At 26.9% G+C, this 19,496-nt stretch overlaps 1 protein-coding gene across 1 annotated transcript in view; it reads left to right on the top strand.

The window, feature by feature from the left end:
- The window catches only part of LOC129956775 (kinesin-like protein KIF26B), a 617,661-nt gene that overhangs the window by 31,961 nt on the left and 566,204 nt on the right, over positions 1-19,496 (top strand). The window contains exon 2 of the mRNA XM_056068736.1: positions 3,981-4,325. Coding sequence (XP_055924711.1) covers positions 4,054-4,325 — 272 coding nt within the window. The 5' untranslated portion in view covers positions 3,981-4,053. The remainder of the gene's footprint in view (positions 1-3,980; positions 4,326-19,496) is intronic.

Genomic DNA, 19,496 nt, shown 5'->3' with positions numbered 1-19,496 from the left:
TCATAAACAATAACACGTAAAAACTCAAATTTTTATTTATCTTTAAATAAATAATCCGCTAATTTTTTTTTATTTCGAATATCAGAAGCCTTTATATTTTTTAGATTGTTTTACTTAAACCTTTTCAAAATAATAATCATTTTTATTCAGGGAGATAAAAGTTTTACAGGGATGTTAGGAAAAAAGAATTTGGTCTTAACAGACAGTTTGGAATTTATTAGTTTTTTTACATAATTTTTCAATTAGTTTATATTAGTTGTTTTCTCTTGCACTTCATTATGATTATAGCTCTAATTAGTGATGAAAAAATTGTAATTAAATTTTTGCAAAAATTTATAAATTACTTGAATTTATTACCGTGATTTATTATGATTATTGAATAAAATTTCTGCTCACTATAAACGGTTTTAATAATATTTTATATATTATTGGGTTTATATATTATTGGGATAATATTTTATTGGGTTTTTTTTAAACTATTTTTTTTAAGAAAAAAACAAATTCCTTGAAAAAAGTCTCGGAGATTTTCGATTTAAACAGGTTCGATATATAGGAATTTGACTATATGTATTACATTTCTCTGATTTCAAATATAATGTGCAACTTTCAAACGACTTTTACTTTGATATTTTACCCAAATGTTCCATTGAACATTTATTGGAATAATTTTCTTTAACGCATTTCTTGTATATGTGTGAATTTATGCATTAAAAATTTTAATTTACTAACTCTAAATTAATTATTAATTAAATTATTAAATTAAATTAATTATTAATTCCTTTAAATCCCATCATCATTTTAATTCTCAAAAAAAATCGCGAAAGTTTATTTTTATTTATATTTTTCAAAGCAAAAATTATCAAAAAAATCTGCAAAAAATGCATTAATATTTTTTATAGATTTTTACATTACAAGATTTTTAAAATATAAATTTTCAAGAAGTAAAGAGTATTATCTAATTCTTTGCATTCTCCCGAAGATGAATTAAAGCAAAATTAAAGAAAAATGTGACCTTTTAACTTCAAAATATGGCTAAAGGATTATATATGTTGGTTGAAAATTGCTTAAAAATTCGAGACATTTAGTGATTTCTTAGATAAACAATGCTTATGGATTAAACGCGGAAATGAAAGTATATTATGAATATGTTATTAAGCATGAGCAACTTAATTTTGAAGCAGTTAAATAATTACGAAAAAATATATTAGGAAATTAATAAAAATAATTTGAGAAATATTTCTATTTAATATAGAAAGTTTGTAATTGCTTTTCTTTATTTTGTTAGAAAGAAATATTTTTTATATCAATCCATAAGCTACCGATGTTTTAATAATACGAAATTAATATTTTTATGTACATCATAAATATAAAGTATAAAAATATCCAAATTTTTATAATTTGTCTATGAAATTCGCAATCAACTGTGCATGATAAAATAAAAAGTGCCGTGTATTCAACTAATAAATATAAAAGAATATTCCAGAAGATATTTCAATGAAATTTTCATCAATAATTTACCGTAATATAAAAATAAAAAGCTCTAATTTTGAAATTTATCTGAGCTCATTTTTATCAGCTCTCTTTATTTGAAGCCATCTGAGTTGTTCCTTGTGCAATCTGTAGTATTAAAAAAAGAGGATGCATGTTTTTAAATATGTCGTTGCCTCTAAGACTTGTGCGAGTCCTGGCACTAGACAGAATTTAATAACTCTAAACATTTTTTTACCCAGAATTACTAACTTTTGTCACAGATGTATTTTAGAAGGAAGGAAATGTGCTATTTTTTGAAAAATTAGAGTTGCAATTCATTAAAATTACTTGATATTTTGATATTTTCTGCAAAAACTCGAACTCTTCAAAATATTATTGCATAATTTTAAAATTTAAAAAGAAATGTCTTTTAAATGATCCATATATATATCTGTCCTGCAAATCATTCTGAATTTTGGCAATATTTTTTAAAAATATTTTCTGTAAAATTTTGATCAATAGATTTTATGGTTGGCAGAAAGGAAATTACATTATCTCAAAAAAACAGCGTGCAATTTAAAATAGATTATACAGAAATTTAAGCTTTTAATGGTAGTACGATGCCATGGGACTCGACTCAGTTTGAAAGGTTCTTGTGGACAATAAACAGAAAACATATAAATATTTTGAATTTGAGGTCTCAAAATCTGATGAATAAAATCTGATAAAAACACCAGTCAGGACTACTTGGATAGTATCGAATTTATGATAATTTTTTCTCATATTTTCTTTTTCTTCAGATAAAAAATTAAAAGTTTCTACTATTGCTGTCAGTGTGATTTTATTGAACTTTAGAATATATATATGTGTGTGTGTATTTTTCCTTTTCCTTAAACTGTTTTTATGAAATGAATTATATTTACTATCTCTTCATTTACAAACACATTTACATTATTATTTGTTAAATAAATGTTGAATAACACATCGAAAATCTCTCTTAAATTAATGGTTATTTGAGTAAGTTTTTAAATGCCTATTTTAATTATACAATATTTAAGTTTGGCGACATTTATATTTATTTGTATAGGTTTCGAAAAATCGCTTACTTTTATTTCTTATGTTTCCATGAAATTAATTTAAAGTTTTATTTACAATGAAGACATATGTATAAAATGAAAAATGCACTTGTTTTTCATGAAGGTTAATTAAGATTATTTAAGGTTTCTTTTCATGTAAAGAAATATATTTCTTTATTCAACCATAAAATGTTTGTTTTGATTTGGATTGTTTCTGATATATAAAGAGATTGCGAAAACTCCGAATGTTATTGTAATTATTTCTTGATTTTATTTATATTAATGTGAAATCTATTAAAATAGTAATTTAATGGTTACTTTTCAAGTACCGACTTCGTACAGAAATGAAAATGAGATTATTTTATATAACAGTTTTAAGATTTGGAAAGATTTTTAAAAATCAGCATTCCTTGATAAATAAGGTAATCTCTAGATAAATAATAATAATTGAGCACTAAATAATTAAAGTAATAATCCACAATCGACTCTAAAGTAATAAATTTTTTAAAGTTTATTATTGTTTTAAACTATAATTTGTATTAAATAGCTGGTGTTTCAACTAACAATTAATATTATTTAATTTTAAAATTATGAAATATTTTTGAAATTTTAATTTAACAAATGTGTCTTTTTAATTTTTTTCTGTTAATTTCAATTCCATAAATTTATCAAATATTTCATCCCATTTCAAACGATTACTTTTTAATTATTTAGCTTTTTGTAATGTTTACTTGCAAAATGAAAAACGTATATGTTTGCTCTCTGACAGCGAAGTTTTTCCAGTTTGTATAATTCTTTTCTTGAGAATTAATAAAAAAAAACAACACAGAAAGTCTTTTCAATGCAAGTTTAATTTTATGTTTTCTATAGTTATATTGTCAAATTAATAAAATAACTAGTAACTATCTTTCATAACCATTTTATTATCATTTACAGAAAACTATTTTTTTAATAAGCTTGTATATCATATTAAAAGTTCTTTATTCGTTTGACTTTTTTTTACAAGAATACTGTATTGATAAATACAGTATGGCCAATATTCCACTTTTTTGAATTATAAGAAATGTTTGGTAATAAAGAAAAAAGAAACTTTAAGATATTATTTTTAGCAGACAGAAAAATGCTGTGTAATTTACAAAAGTAAACTTTTATCCTTAAAACATCGGTATGCTATATTTTTTCTTCAAATTTATGAAATTTCCAGTTATATTCGCACACGATTTCATACTTCTTTTATCCTCCATCATGGTCCAAACGTGACGAAAAATAGTGGACCCTCGTGCACAACTGAAAAACGGAATTCTTTTATCGCAGCAGAAAAAAAATTCCCTCTTTTATTATTAAAATTTTTGTTCCATTTTCATGATTGCTCTCTTATTCAAGTACGTGTCCACAACTGAGTTTACATTCTGCTTTTGTTTTGTCTTCCACTAGGGGAAAAAGCTTTTGGAGTGCAGCCGAGCCTTAATGCTCCCAATGTGAACTTCTGTGCTATCTGCATAGAACCATGGTCCAATCTGTTGATCTGGCTTTGAATCCGGATACCGATCCCTCGAGAATGCGGTCCCCAGCGATAGATGGCGCTATTCACCGCAATTTGCACGTGCAGCAGCCCTTGCATCATCGTTCAGATGGTATGGTCAGCAAGGTACCTATGAGAATCCAAAATGGATTGGATGGAAAATTTTTGTCTCGAGCATCCCCTGCCGGACATTTTGGAGAATATGAAGTGCAAAGAGAAGCAACTTTTGCTGGAAGTGTCAGCTGTGATGACTTGAGGTACGGAATTAATATAATTTATTGCAGTTTTATAGCAGATTTCCTATAATCGATAATCAAAAGCAGTTATGGGTAGAATCTGCTTTCTTAAAAAATATTCTTTATATGAAAACTAAAGTATCTTTCTATTTTTGGTACTTGGAAGAATTTTTTATTATATAAAAATTAAAACTATCTTTCCATTTTTGGTACTTGGAAGAATTTTTTATTATATAAAAAATAAAACTATCTTTCCATTTTTGGCACTTAGAAGAATTTTTTACTTTGATCAATTTATGTAGATTTTAGGTTTCTTCCTTACTTAAGGCTTGATTTTTTAAAAAAAAAAAAAGGTTAGAAAATGATTTTTGACTTTTATTTTTTAAATGAATCATGGCAAAAATAATTTAAAAAATTATATTTTGTTTTAAGTATATTTTACGATCAAGGCACAGCCTATTATCAATCGGCTTGTAGAGGATGTTGATATACACATATATATCGCCTTTGTTCCGTAATGAATTGGCTTTAAAGGACTCAAATTTTGTTAACAAATTAAACTTTAATAATCATAATGAAATAAAATCTAAATGAACATAAATTTCAAAGATATAGATTTAAATAAGACAGTACAGGTGAAAGTGTCAAACTAAATTAGAAAAAAATAAAAACTTTTCGATATTTTCCAACAGTGCATCGTACGTGACGCAAAATTAAAGGGTCGAGCTCGAAAGTCTGAGCTTAAATTGAGAACGAGATTTGAAAACAGTGATAAAAACATACTTAAATACGTCACATTTCAATCTGAAACTTTTCATCCAATATCGCAGAATAAAATATGATGTTCGCACGCGTATAATTATCACGAAATAAAATGCTGTCAGAAACGAAAAACATGAATTTAATTTTGTTTTCCATCAGCACTGATGCTGTTATATACATTTTGTAAGATAAATAACATTTTCAATATCTATCTCAATAGCCAGCCGCAAGCATTTGAACTTCAGTCTTTTTCTCACAATAGAAGATGAAATTGGGTATCTTGTTTAAAGGCATTTAATTATTAAATATCTAAATTAAACTTCATTAGCGAAATATCATCAAAGCTAGCTGAGCTAGTAAAAATGACCTTATTCCAAATACAATTATAATTCACATGTTAGAATTTTAAAAACAATACGGCACATGCATACTTATTAGAGGTTTTTGTATATTTCTTTTCGATACTTATTAGAGGTTTTGTATATTTCTTTTCAATACTTATTAGAGGTTTTGTATATTTCTTTTCAATACTTATTAAGAGGTTTTTGTATATTTCTTTTCAATACTTATTAAGAGGTTTTTGTATATTTCTTTTCAATATTATTAGAGGTTTTGTATATTTCTTTTCAATACTTATTAAAGGTTTTTGTATATTTCTTTTCAATCTTCATTTCTATCATTTCTTTTACGCATATAAATGTGTTGTTAGTATATTAACTATTAAACACTTAATACAGAAGTGTAGGATGATTTTGAGGCTAAATGTGTAAAAGAATTTTGATAGATTGAATTCTTTTTTCTAACGTAATGTAAAATAGTATGACTTTTAAATAGCTCCCATGGAAAGATTCCGTTTAGAATTCGAGAAATTCTACTTCATATTCTTTACAAAAATAAACAAAAAAAGTCAATTGTTTTGATATGTAAAAAGTTAGTCTTTTTAATAAAACATATTATTTATCCATTTCTGTGCTTAAATTAAATTTAACTAAAAATACTAAGAACGAATGTTTTTTTTGTTTGTGCGTTTGTATTTGTAATTAAATTTTTAAAAAAATCTCGAAATATCGTCAATTAGATATCTTAAAAATACAACATTTCTCCACGCAATCTTAATCAAGCTGTGAGTAATTGAAATATGATTATTTATATATAAATATTTTAATTTAAAGAAGGCAGAAGAGCAATAAATTATAACTTTTCAAAGAACAAACAAAATCGTGTAAAGCCTATTATGATTTACATGAAAGCTGAACAATGTTTGCAGATATACAGAAACAATTATTTTGAGAACAATTTTTTATTTTGTATTTGCATTTTTATTTTTGTATTTATATTTCTACAGCATAATATATTTATCTACTCTGTCAGTCTATTTTGGGGAATTGTAATTATAATCGTCTGCCAGTATAGTTGCATTTGAAGGAAAATCTAGTTTTAATGTAATGTTTTTCTAGTAATATTTTGGGTTTAGATTGTCCAATGGAAACATTTGAAAATGCAATAAACGAAAGCTGTAGCTCAAACAAGCTTTATAGAATAATTATACTAGAGAATAAAGCTTTTTTAAAAAAAATTATTATCATTTTTGTAGTTTCAGCTTTATAAACTCTCTTCGTCAAACTTAGACAAGAAGTCTATTTTTGTTTCTATATTTATCTATGATATTGATTCTATCTTATTAATGTTATGAACTGATTAAGACTTGAAACAAATAAACTTCGTGATGACGAAGGCATAATAAAACGTGTAAACACTTTCTTTTTCTGATAATACGAAGTTCCATTTTTTTCAGTAAGCTTTCCTAAAATATTTACAATTCAGCCTTTATCCTATTTGCCATAAGTAAACGTCTTTAATATAAACAAATTTCTTCTCAGAATTATTATAAGAATTTTTGAACTTCATTATCAATTAGTTCTTTTATAAAACCGTTGATGCTCTATTTTAATAATATGTTAACCAACAACGCTCAATTAATTCCATAATTAATCAAGCCTAAAATAAACTAAAATCGAAGACGTCAAAACATGAACTCAATTTTATTTAAACAATTTATCTCGAAAGTGTTGACAACTTTATAAAAAAGAATCTTTGCCCTCTATCAAATTTAAAACCTAATAACTTATTTTTGTCCTTATAAATATGGAATTTGATAATCTCATTAAAAATGACGGTGGCTTTATCGTTTTATTTTTGTTTGAACTAATTATTCACGTAATTACATTTCGAACCTCAGATAATAAAGTTATCAAAGAATGATTCATTCAGTGAAGTTCAATAAACTAAGATACATAAACTTAGTTTATCTGTCACTCATTCTGAATTTTTTCAAAGAATATCATTTAACATTGTTTTTAGCATGATGAACATAAACATTTTGTTTGTGATGTAAAATTTCAATACTTATTTTAAAACTTTCAGCTGTTGAGTAACTTTTGTGATCTATGGTAAAATTAATATCTCGATTAGCACAAGATATTGTCCGATATTTCCATGATATTCTTCGATATTCTAAATGGCGGAGGATATTATAACGATATTGTTGGGCATTTCGTGCAAATAGTTGTACCTTTAGATAACCAATTTTATGAGTTGCATATATGCAATCGATACAATTTTCAACCACAGTTGCAAGAAATTTCATAAAACGCAGTATGCTGACAAAATTTTGGTACACGAAAAAAAAAAAATTTTTTTTCATAGATCTTCACAGAATGAAGATAAAACATTTAAATGAATAATTTATTCTATTTTCATATCATAGGCCTAAAATACCCGAATTGAAACTAGAATTTTTCTTTCATTAGAAATAGAATATATTAAATTAATATTAATTTTTTTATTTGTTTCCTAGCAAGTTAAATTACTTTGAGCTCTTTATAAATTTTCTTTCGGGCATTCCAAAGAGATAGTAATCACCGTTTTTTTGTCTGTTTTTGAGGTATATTTTTAAAATATTTTCCTCACCCCAGTAACTGTTAAAAAGAAAAGAAAAGCATAAGCATATTTGTATCTTATGCATATTAAACAAAGCAGGTACATAGTGATATCTTTTTTGTGCCATATTTTAAGGCATTGGGTTTCCTTGCCAGACTAGACTTCGCTCTGAAGTAATCGGAAAGATAAGAAGATCCATTTAATTTGTATGACATGCATCTTCTTTCCAACAAGATATTTTAATTGAGCGAAATTTTCATAATATTTTGCTTATCGTGAAATATGCTGGATAAGATTGTTTCAGCAGTTACCATAAATACTCCACGTTCATCATTTCTTTTTGACACTGCAAATGTTTTGGCTCATATTTTGAAAATTATTCGGGCAGTCATGTGGTTGCCTAAAATAATTTATCAAATATATTCAGTACACCTGGAAACAAAAATTGCAAGCATAAAAATCTACATATACATTTAGTTCACAATCTGAGGGGAAAAAAAAGCTTGTAGAAATATAATTCCACAAGTATGTAGGTTACGCGAACCTAAATAATTCGTTAGACTTGGGTGTGGAAATTTAAATATGCGAGTAATTTTTTTTTTCAATTTTTATATCGAAATTCCTTTAAAAACTCGCATATAAAACAAATTATTTGAAAACTTCATGCAGTTGTGCAAAAAGAAGCTATTTCTAACATATTTATTTGATGTATTTGCGATTCCTTGATTCTAACTACTTTCTTAATAGTTTAATTTTGCATTCATTTAATTTTAATTTTAATATATCATAAAAACATTAAAAGATTGTGTTGATGCTACCAACCAGAAATATTTATTCAAAATTTGCCGACTATTACAATGTTCCCTGGTTATTGGGGAAGTCCTAACAATAAAAACAGCGATATTTGAAATCATTTGCTCTTTACCATTATTTTATTAATTAAAATGCACAAGACTTATGGCAGTTATTATGACTTGGAATAATGATAATAAATGTTAACAAGTGATTTGGAGTAAAATAAAGATAACATTATTTAAGTGAACTTCATAAAAGTGAGTCTGCATCAGAATTGCTGCAAGCTCGAGAAAATGATAAACTGCTTCCTTTCATAAACATTTTGTGCTTAAATTTTGAAAATTAAATTTTGAACCCGTTTTCCTTCCAGAGAATTGCAAATCATTTTGATCTGCTTTTAATTTCTTGGCTCTGGGGTTTGAGTGACTCTGGCCAGAACCCTTTGTAACTCAAGGACTGTCTTGTAAGGGAAACTTATCGAAACCAAACATATTCTCATTGGTGTGAAATGGGAGATTAAAGAGGAGGTGTCAGCTCAGGCACTGCCCTAGTCATCTGAACATTATTCAAAATTATGTCATATGTCTCAAATACTTCTAACGTTATTTTGAAACAGAATGTTGGTATAATATTCTATAATATATCGTTAAAATTATTGTATGCATCTCAGTAAACTAGAACAAAACCCTTTTTCTTTTTAAGAATCTTTGCGCTAGATCAAAATCTTTTTTCGTTTTTTTTTCTTTTGGAGTTTTGCAAATCTTTAATTCTCTCGTAACTTATTTTCATTTCTTATTATTATGTTGTCGCGTTCTTTCTTTATATCTTCTATGTGGGCGATTTAGGAACAGAGAGGTTTTTATAACGTAAGCCTTTGTTTGCTCTTTCAAAAATGAATCGTTAGGGAGAAAGAGATGGTTTCATGCTATTATTTAAAACAGAAATCGAACTATATAACTCAAATGCAAATTGAGATAAATCTTGCAAATCGTAATATGTTTCAACTTGTCCCGTTTCATAGTTTAGGATTTCTTCCGATTAATAAAAAAATATTATGACTAGTAAAAAAATTAGAGCGGTATTTTAAGAGTTAATACATGAGTAAAATAAATAAATATAAATATTTTTTTTAATTTTTTATCTTAACGAAATGGTTTTCCCCCATTAACTAGTTACAATGGAGTACGTGTTCACAACGTCTCACTATCCGTTTCGGTTGGTGTGTTCATATAATAAGATCTGCCATAAGAATCGCATTTAGCGAAAATTTGTATTAAAAATTTTTAAAAACTTTGTGTGAAAATGCATGTTAAAAGCTTGATCGTATTACAATTAATCCCAAACGCCTACTAACAAAAAAGATTTAATAAATACAAACGAATTTGTGTTATAAAAAAATTAACTTTTATATGTATGAAATGAATTAGATATAATATTCATGTAAATAACATTTAATTCGGCCTTTTAAATTCTCTAGTCTAACTCCTAATGAAAGCTTTGTAATTAAAAATATACACATATCCATATTAGTATAAAATACCGAATAATTTGCTATATTTGCGATATTATACGTCACTGCGAATGTCGAACAACATTCTAGTTATATTGTGTTATCTCTTGTGTTAAAAGGCATCTGATTTTGAAATATAAGAAGAAAATTTATGAATTTAGAAATTATAATTTGTTCTCTTACATGATAAAACTCACGCTAGTGTAATATTAAGAAACAAGTCAACAAGACTAGAAAATTTAATTCAATTATTTTGCTCTCAATTCCCTATTCCTTCCTAATCCGAATTTGTAATTTCTGTTTATCACTGTTCTGCACAATTTTTTTTTTCATTTGAAGCCTTATAATCTCACTTTCTGTTAATAAAATTTTTTGAAATCTCCTGTCTAAAATTGATTTAGTAATTAGTTTTTAAGCAATTGAAACATCTTTGACATTGATTTCAAGTCTACAAGAAATTCCTAGTTGTTTTTTTTTTTTTTTTGTCTAGACTACATAAATGATAGTCTGACCAAACGTATAGGGAAGATGACATAACTTCCACTTATCAATTCCTTCACTGGAGTTCTTTTTAAAAAACCACAGTGGTTTCAGGGTTAACCAGCCACCAACTTCTTAAAAGGAAGCCAAGAAATCATTTGAAAAACATCTTGAAGATACAAATTCAATTGATGAATTTCGGAATGGTATTTAACCCTATATTTACTGACGGTACTTAAAAGTACCATTTAAATCTGGTTTATATCTTCGTGATATGACTATTTTTGTGATGGTATTCTAAAGAACACGGAGAATGTAACCCAAATAGCAAGAAGTTAATATAAGCTAAAAGTAGGAATTGCAAATATTTAATTTAAAAAAATCTTGGGATCCCTGGGATTATTCTGCAAGGGAACTTAAAATGAATTGATAGCAACGTAATTCGGTAAATAAAGGGTTAAACACTTAAAGCATCTCAGCTTCTCAAATACACATACCAACAAAAAGGATCAATGCTATTATTGCTACTTCCTGAAATTAAGTAATAAAAAATTTGCATGTTTGTCTGTATTTAAAACAAAAATTCTCCGGCATATGGATTTCCTTTATCAATCAGGGGTAAACATTTTATTTTGGATTTACTAGAAAATCTCACATAATTGGAAATTTCTTATATATAAGAATATATCTATTTGCTATATTTACTGGTACAGTAAAACCAAATCCATTGGTGATTTTTTTACTATAAACTATAAATACAAAGATAAATTGAACCTAATCTAAGAAGTTACCAATAAAAATTCTACTATATTTTAGTTAGAAGAAAAGCGAGTTTGAATACTGAATGAGGGAAACAAATCAGTATATTTACGATTTTTTTTCTAATAGATATATACTGAAATGTTCATATTTTTCGTATTAATGTCTGGAGTTCGAAAAATATTTTTAATGATTTGAGAGAATGTTGGAAGAAAGAGAATTGAATACATTTCGAATATTTCCACTATCTTACTTATAAACATGAACATTCCTATTTGAAACAGTTCGTTTATCATCATTTAAAATTAACTATTTAACTATTGAATGAAATAAAAGGAAATCAATAAAAATTTTTTAGATATTTAGTCAATCAGTATAAATTCCTCAAAAACCCATAATCTTAAGTTTTATATTTCGAAACTTTTAATTAATAATAATTTTATACTGACTTTAAAAATTACATGCCAACAATAAAAGCTTGTTCGAATAATTTTTATTATTTTCTATTCATTGACTGAATTTTAATTACAATTTGACTGACATTTTAATTGGAGTATCTTAACTCGTATACTAATATACAGAATGATAAGACAAAATAGGATAAAAGCTTTACACTTGGTATTTTCTAAGGCATATTTTAGCAGCAGTAATTATTTTATAATAAAAAAAAAGGTTTAGACGAGATTAGGATTTCAGTGTCACTGTTTGACTGTTTGAGATAAGATGCCGAAAGATTCAAATCCCATTAAGTATTTCTAGTGAAATAGCACATGGAAACGGTAAGGCGTAAAAAAAATGTCTTAGTCGAAACACTTTAGTTTAAAGATAGTGAAAGAACCATCATAAATACAAGTCTATAAAACAGCAGCAACTCCAGTGTCTATTGAATTAATTTGACGGCACTTTTATTTTTTAATCTTTTTCTTTTTGTCATTACGTAAAAGTATCATCGTGAGTTTGCATACAGTGAAAAGACAGATGTTTTTTTGCATTGTTGCTTTTTTTTTCCCCTTCTTTCTTCAGCTACTTGATGTCCCAGTAAGCAAAGCAATTTTCTCGTGTTTCTCGACTGTTTTTTATGGAAGTCGACATTCTTTCCAATTACTATGTTATTTAAGCTCCTTTGCAAATGAGCTTTTAGTTTGGAATAAGTCGTCCGTTTAAAAAAAAAAAAAAAAAAAAAAAAAAAAAAAAAAAAAAAAAAACGTCTTTTCATTTCGAGTGCCACGTACTACGTCCGTTAAATAGCTTGGGCCAGACTTTATTCCCCCCTCCTCCACCCCTTCCACTTTTTATATCTTGTCTGGGATTCCATAATGCATCTTTGAAAGTGTGCTGTGTGATCAAGATATAAATCTGTCCAATTAGCATGCATGCGCACGGGGTGATTTGAATCGACAAGCAACTGTCGGTTGAAACTGAGCCGCATTATCAAGTAACGTATATCTGAAGTAATATTTTGTTTCTGAATCATAATTTAGTTGTTATCGGGGCCCAGTCTTGTACACTTTATGTAAAATGGACAGCTTATATGGTTTCTGTTTTTAAAAGTTATAAATTATTTTTCCTTTTTTTTTTCTTCTATTTTAGAAACCAAAAAAATTATGTAAGCATACAGTAAATTTTTAAATGAGATAAATTTTTAAGTGTGTGTGTGCGTGCGATAAATTATTTTTAAATAGAATGCTCTCTTGTGAACCGTAATTTAAGATTTTTTTTTTTTTCTTATCTGATATTTTTTGTACTTTCTGTCAAAAATAAATTCAAATAGAAATCAGAATTCGAGTTTCTAATTATAAAAGTAGCTTATTATTTTAAAGAGTCATAAATACATTAGTGGGCTTAAAAATAAATATTATAATAAATTGATTTACTCTTTTGTTCACTTTTTTTTTCCTAGATGTGCAATATTTGCCATCATGCCTTTCTAATGTGTGAATTAAAAAATTTCTTTTTTTTTAAAGATGCTACTATTTAAGGAGATTTAAATGTTTATTAACCCTTTAAAGGGCCATTTTTTTCTACTCGTATTATGTTTAAATATTTTTAGGCTTGAAATTAGAATAAGAAAAGGGATTCATTTAGCTTATTATATAAATTTAATTTGATTAATTAATTTATTTGGTTAATTAATAATTAAGTAACAAATCAAGACACATCATTTTGTGTGAGATAAGGAACTGAAGCATCTAAATTTCTATCTTTCTAAAAAAATGTGTCAGAACTTATGCCAACCTACATAATTGCACACAAAGATTGATAAATTTGGTGGGAAGCATACTTCCCACGGCCTTAAAAAGGTTTAAGGAGGTTTCTATGTTTAAAACATATAGTACAACCGCAAATTTATACTAATAAACTTAAAGATAATGTGATTTTTTTTAAATTTCGTTATGAACAATTGAAAATTGTTTTTATAACCAATGGGAGTGGTCTCCTAAAACTTTCTCGTATACTCTCTTATAAACTAGTCATGCCAGAGAACGCCTTAGATGGTATTGGCGTACAACTGTTATGAAATATTTGCTTTTAACGTGGATTTAGCATTTTTACTAAATCCATCGTATCATCCTTGGCGAGTTATTTGGCGATTAATAGTATCCGAAAATTGAATGTGTACTTCAGACACCTTTTTCTCAATCGATTAAAACTAAGATTTGACACAAAATTGCACTTGTAGTCACAGAAACTCTTACCAAATTTGATATATTTAAGTTATTGCGTTTTAGAATGATCGTGTTTAAGTCTTTCTGAAAGTACAGGCAAACACACGTTCAAACTCTCTTCGGATCGGATCTAGCACAAAATTTGAAGATGTCTATCTATCTTTTTTTTTTTTTTTTTTTTTTTTTTTTTTTGTAGTTATCGTTTAACTTATATTCGAACAGCGGGAAGGACGGACATCCTCTGAACAAATTTCATTCAAAATTTAACAGAAATCTGCAAATTTGGTGTAAAGACTGTATACCAAATTTGATTCAACCTCAAAGCATTTTTGTTATTTTGTCATATACAGAAGGACATTTTCCAAAAATTTGTTTTTTCGAATTCAGAGAGGTCTAAAACTTAGAGATTCGTCGTAGTTCTAAATCAAGTTCATTTTTTTTTTTTTTTACGATTACTATACTTTTTCTATACTACGAATACGCTAAAGTAAAAGCTTGAACTCAGAAGTGTATTTGTGTTACTCTAAAAAAACTAATCAGGTGATTTCTTTATTTTCCTTCTTATTTTAATAAACATTTTAATGTCAAATACTGCTTGAAGTTGTACATTTTAAACTATTGTTGCGCATTTAAGAATATAGCTGTATGATCTCAAGAGGTTTTAGGTCAAGTCTTAAAATATTATTTTTTAAATTAAATCTTCAGTTTTTGTATTACTTCTTTTTTCATATTTAAGTGAATTTACGAACTGATGTTTTCTGTCTTAAAATGATAATGCGAACTGATGTTTTCTATCTTAAAATGATAATGCGAACTGATGTTTTCTGTCTTAAAATGATAATACGAACTGATGTTTTCTGTCTTGAAATGATAAAGTGTAAATGTTCTTAATTTAAACAAGAAATTAACCTTTGCTTAAATTCTTGGTTTCTTTATCTTGGAAGTTATTTTACTTAATTTATCTGTATTTGATATCAATAAAGAATCTCACCTATTTTGGTTGTGAATCTCACTTTACTAAAGTTTATTACTTTACTAATGTTTTTGTAAAAAAAAAAAAAAAAAAAAAAATTAAATTATATTTTAGGATTTTAATAACGGATACTTTTTATATTCGATTTCCGTTCTTTTATATTTTAGCTTTTATATGAAATTCTTGATTCTTTCTGTTCTCTGATTTCAATGGAGTTGTTTATTCGGAAATGGAAGTTATTTATTCGGAAAATATTTATTCTAAAACACGAAGACGAAGTCGATGAACTGCTTTAAATTTGGAAAATGAGTACTTTTACTTAGGCAAACAATATAAAAATAGGTATATGTTTTTTTCATGTTTATGAGTCAGTTGTTTGTTGAATTTATAATTATGAAAGTTCAACAGTTTTTGATTTTTTGATAGTGATTTTTTTTCACGAGAAATCTTCATTTTATCTTAATTATTTAATTATTTCGAATTATACAAAAACATTAGATTTGGATTACTTTAAGAATCATGTTCGAACATTAAGTAATTACTCTAAGTCTGAAATATTACATATTTCTTATTATTAATGAATTTATTTGAATTAAAATCTTATTTCTAAATCTTTCATGATCTTAAATCTTTTATTACAATGATTAAAAATTTAAATTTAATTTAATATATTTAACTAATTCCAATTTTAATTCGTAAACAAGCCCATTTTTGTGAGCATTTAAAAGTAGTTACTAATTTCGGTCATGCAGTTAATGGGCAGGTTATTATTTCATTAGTTTGTATTCCTATTCAGAATCATACAATTCAACCTCCATTTCTGATCAAACGTTTATTACTTATTGACACGAGCTGCCATCTATTGTAGGCGCATAGAACTAATTAATATTTTGAAAAAAGAAATAAAGAAAGGTTGATTCCTGTTACTAAATATATAAACAATATTAGAAACTTGACGTATACATAATTTCATGTATGTCAAAGCATAAATATTGTTCCTGAAGTCTGCTTTATTTTTCTGTATGCACAAAATTTGTTAACTATGCAAAAAATAGGACAATGGAGGTTAATTATGTTTCACTTAAATTCTGCTTTTCGAATTATTTGTATCGTTGAAAAAGTTTGTATTATTTCGTTTCACTTAGAAAATTCTGTTTTATATCACTCAAAAGAAATTAAATGTGAATATTTTCAAAACCTTGTCAGTACTTTTTTTCAAAATCTAGTCAGTTAATTTTGTATTTAATCCTAAGATTAAAATCTAAACATTAAAGAAATGTTATATACACTTCAAACTTTAAAAGATTTTTCTACATTAGTTTGCAATACATTTAAAGAATTTTTAAAAAATATTACTGGTACCATAAACTAATTAAATAATAAGGTAAATTCGATTTGTATAGTTAGGGCATTTTTATTTATCTTGTTTGTTTATATTAAAATAACACTCACTGTTGAATAATTTTTTAAAAGTTTATTTTTTAATTTAGTATTTGGATCATCTTTTTACATTTATATTTGTTAATAATTAACTTACTTTCCATTAAATGTTTCGTTGATTTATTTTAATTCGATTTAAGTTATACAGTTAAGAGTAAATTCATTGGTACGCCATCTGTTGAGATAAATGATTATTTATTGTTATTAAATTAAATTCAAAAACCAAGGATAAATATTTTCATGGGCGTATTATCATTATAGTAACATTTTTTGACAAGAACTTTAACTGCTTATTGAAATTAGTAAATTCTTAAAGAAAAATCCTCCATATTTGATACGTCTTTGACAAATCAGGTAATTTTGTATGAAAAAAAAATTGATTTCTTCTTATTTAGTTCGGGCGATAGATTTCTATCACAAAGACAAAATCTTCTGAAATAGATTTAAAATTGAAAGCTAAGGAAAATGAATAAATGCTGTATTTGTTATTTATGAATATAGTATATCCTGCAAATATATTGTATACGCATCGATTTCTTTACATTTTCTATTAAATTAAATATAATTTATATGTTTTCGTATCTGAAGAGAATACCATATTTGGGTACAAATTTGTTCTTAGTTCTTTTTATGATATTTTTAAAAATCTAAGCTCTAATTGTTGGGGTAATTGTATTAGTTTGAATTTTGAATAAAGGAGATTGAGAAAAGTTACGAATTAATCGAAATTAATGTTAATGATGAGGGGGGGAATGAAAATTTCACGGTATGACTGTATGAATTATTATTATTAATATTTATACTGAAACACCAAATATTCAAATCACAAATTAAAATTAAATAAAAAAAAAGGCCATCAAAAAAAATCTTTTAATATTGAGGAGAGCTCATGAAATCCAAGACCTCACAGTGATTAATATTCAATTTAAAAAAATACATTTTATACACCATTTCCTAGACGAATTATGTTTCCGTATATTAATTTAGTTTGTTTTAAATCATTACAAATTCTTACTGTTTTAATTAAATAATGGAGCATATGATTACAACGAAACACAATCACAAAGAGCTGTCGATAACTTAAATTAAAACTTTGTTTAATTTACTGTCCAAGGAATAATAAATATTTGTCCACCATTTTCAATGAAAATTCTTTTGTATTTATATATATTTTTTTAATTCAGCTTATAACATGTCATGGCAAACACATTGCAGATTTCATTAAGTGCTGAAGCACATGACCTCAGGGAGCCATAATCAAAGATAACTTAATAATTTCAATAAAACTTTGCATAGCCTACCATTCCAAGAATCATGAAATTCAAGGAATCCTTTGCAGTAATTTACTTTGCTTAATGTATGATTAAAGAAATAATAAATGCAATTTATGCAGCGTTTCCTGTATATATATATTTTTTAAATTTCAGGTTTGAATAAGTGAATGTAAAGACGTTGTATTTTTATTTGAAATGCAGAAAAATTAGAGAGTCAAATGATATTATTTTTACCTTTTCGTATATGAAGCATATAACGAGAAATTATTTGAGTAAATAACGAGTAATCATCAAAAATTTCCGAGCTTAAAATTTTGAAGGATCTCAACATTTCAAGCCTCTCTGAGTATGAAATATATATATTTGCAATTGCGACTATTTGCCTATAAACATAACTCAAAACCACTTTCAGCTAGATGGGTGAAATTTGATATCTGGTATACGCACATAATCTGTGTACTTTTATTAAATTTTAAACAAAATTTATTCAGAGGACATTGGTCCGGTCAACTGTCAGAGTACAAGTTTTCACGATATTTACGACTAGAAAAGAGCTAAATAGATATAATTTAGACTCTAAAGTGAAGACCGGTACCAAATTTGCAATCAATCTGTCAATCACCATCCGTCAACATATACTTCTGCATGCATATAAATGCTATAATTCATTAAACGTGACAAGTTTCAAACTTAGGAATTGAAACTTGGTTCGCAATTTTAGCCTCTAAACTATAGACCCTGTAATGCCCTGATCTAGACTGATCAAATAACGAAGCAGAATCTCCAGACAATTCTTTATTTTACAGCCCTGTATATATACAAAGAACAACTTGTTCTAATATTGGTTAAATAAATAATTATTTACACCTGTAGTAGGAGATACAGCAGTCAAGTCGAAGGTTTTTCTTGAAACTCATTTCTCCATCACGACCACTTCTGAGATAGTTTCTCAGCCTCCGAACTCGTGGGCGTAGTCCAACCGTCTCCTGTAATTCGTTTCTTCTCTCCTCCTTAAAAAAAAAAAATAATAATAATTTTAAAAAATCCGCATTTTATTTTGGCGACAATCTCCGCCTCTTAATTTACATTGGTCATTTGAGCTCTCTTTCGGCCAATCGGGGTTCAGCAATATGCTCTCTCAGCGGAGGTAGTGGGTCGTGGGAAGGTCCTATCACAAAGAGAAACATCTAGCATCCAGATGTTTGGACACCCCTTTCTCTTTGAAGGTATTATCAACACCTCTTGAACAAGGAATTCTACATGTGGTCTTTCATTGTAGTCGCTAATGAACAGATGCGAGACCACCCAAATGAAAAGATCCAGCATCTGACTTTCTCGAGGCGTTTAGTAAGTAACAGCGACGACACAGCTGGCTGTAAATGTCTTATTAGTACTGGGAAACGGGGAATGTTACAATCCATATAAATTTCAGAATACGCCTGTCAGAGGTTCATGTATCAGACTGTACTTTTGCACGTATTTAAGAGCGATAATTCAAAAAAACACAAAAACAATGACTTATTTTAATGAATAAAGTGCGATCTTGGAGATAAAATTGTTGTTCTATGTCCAATTTTGATTGCAGTCGATCAT

This window comes from Argiope bruennichi, chromosome 1, assembly GCF_947563725.1.
Source record: "Argiope bruennichi chromosome 1, qqArgBrue1.1, whole genome shotgun sequence".
Taxonomy (NCBI): Eukaryota; Metazoa; Arthropoda; class Arachnida; order Araneae; family Araneidae; genus Argiope; species Argiope bruennichi.
Note: the sequence above shows the minus strand (reverse complement) of the source record. Positions and strands in the feature narration are given on the sequence as shown.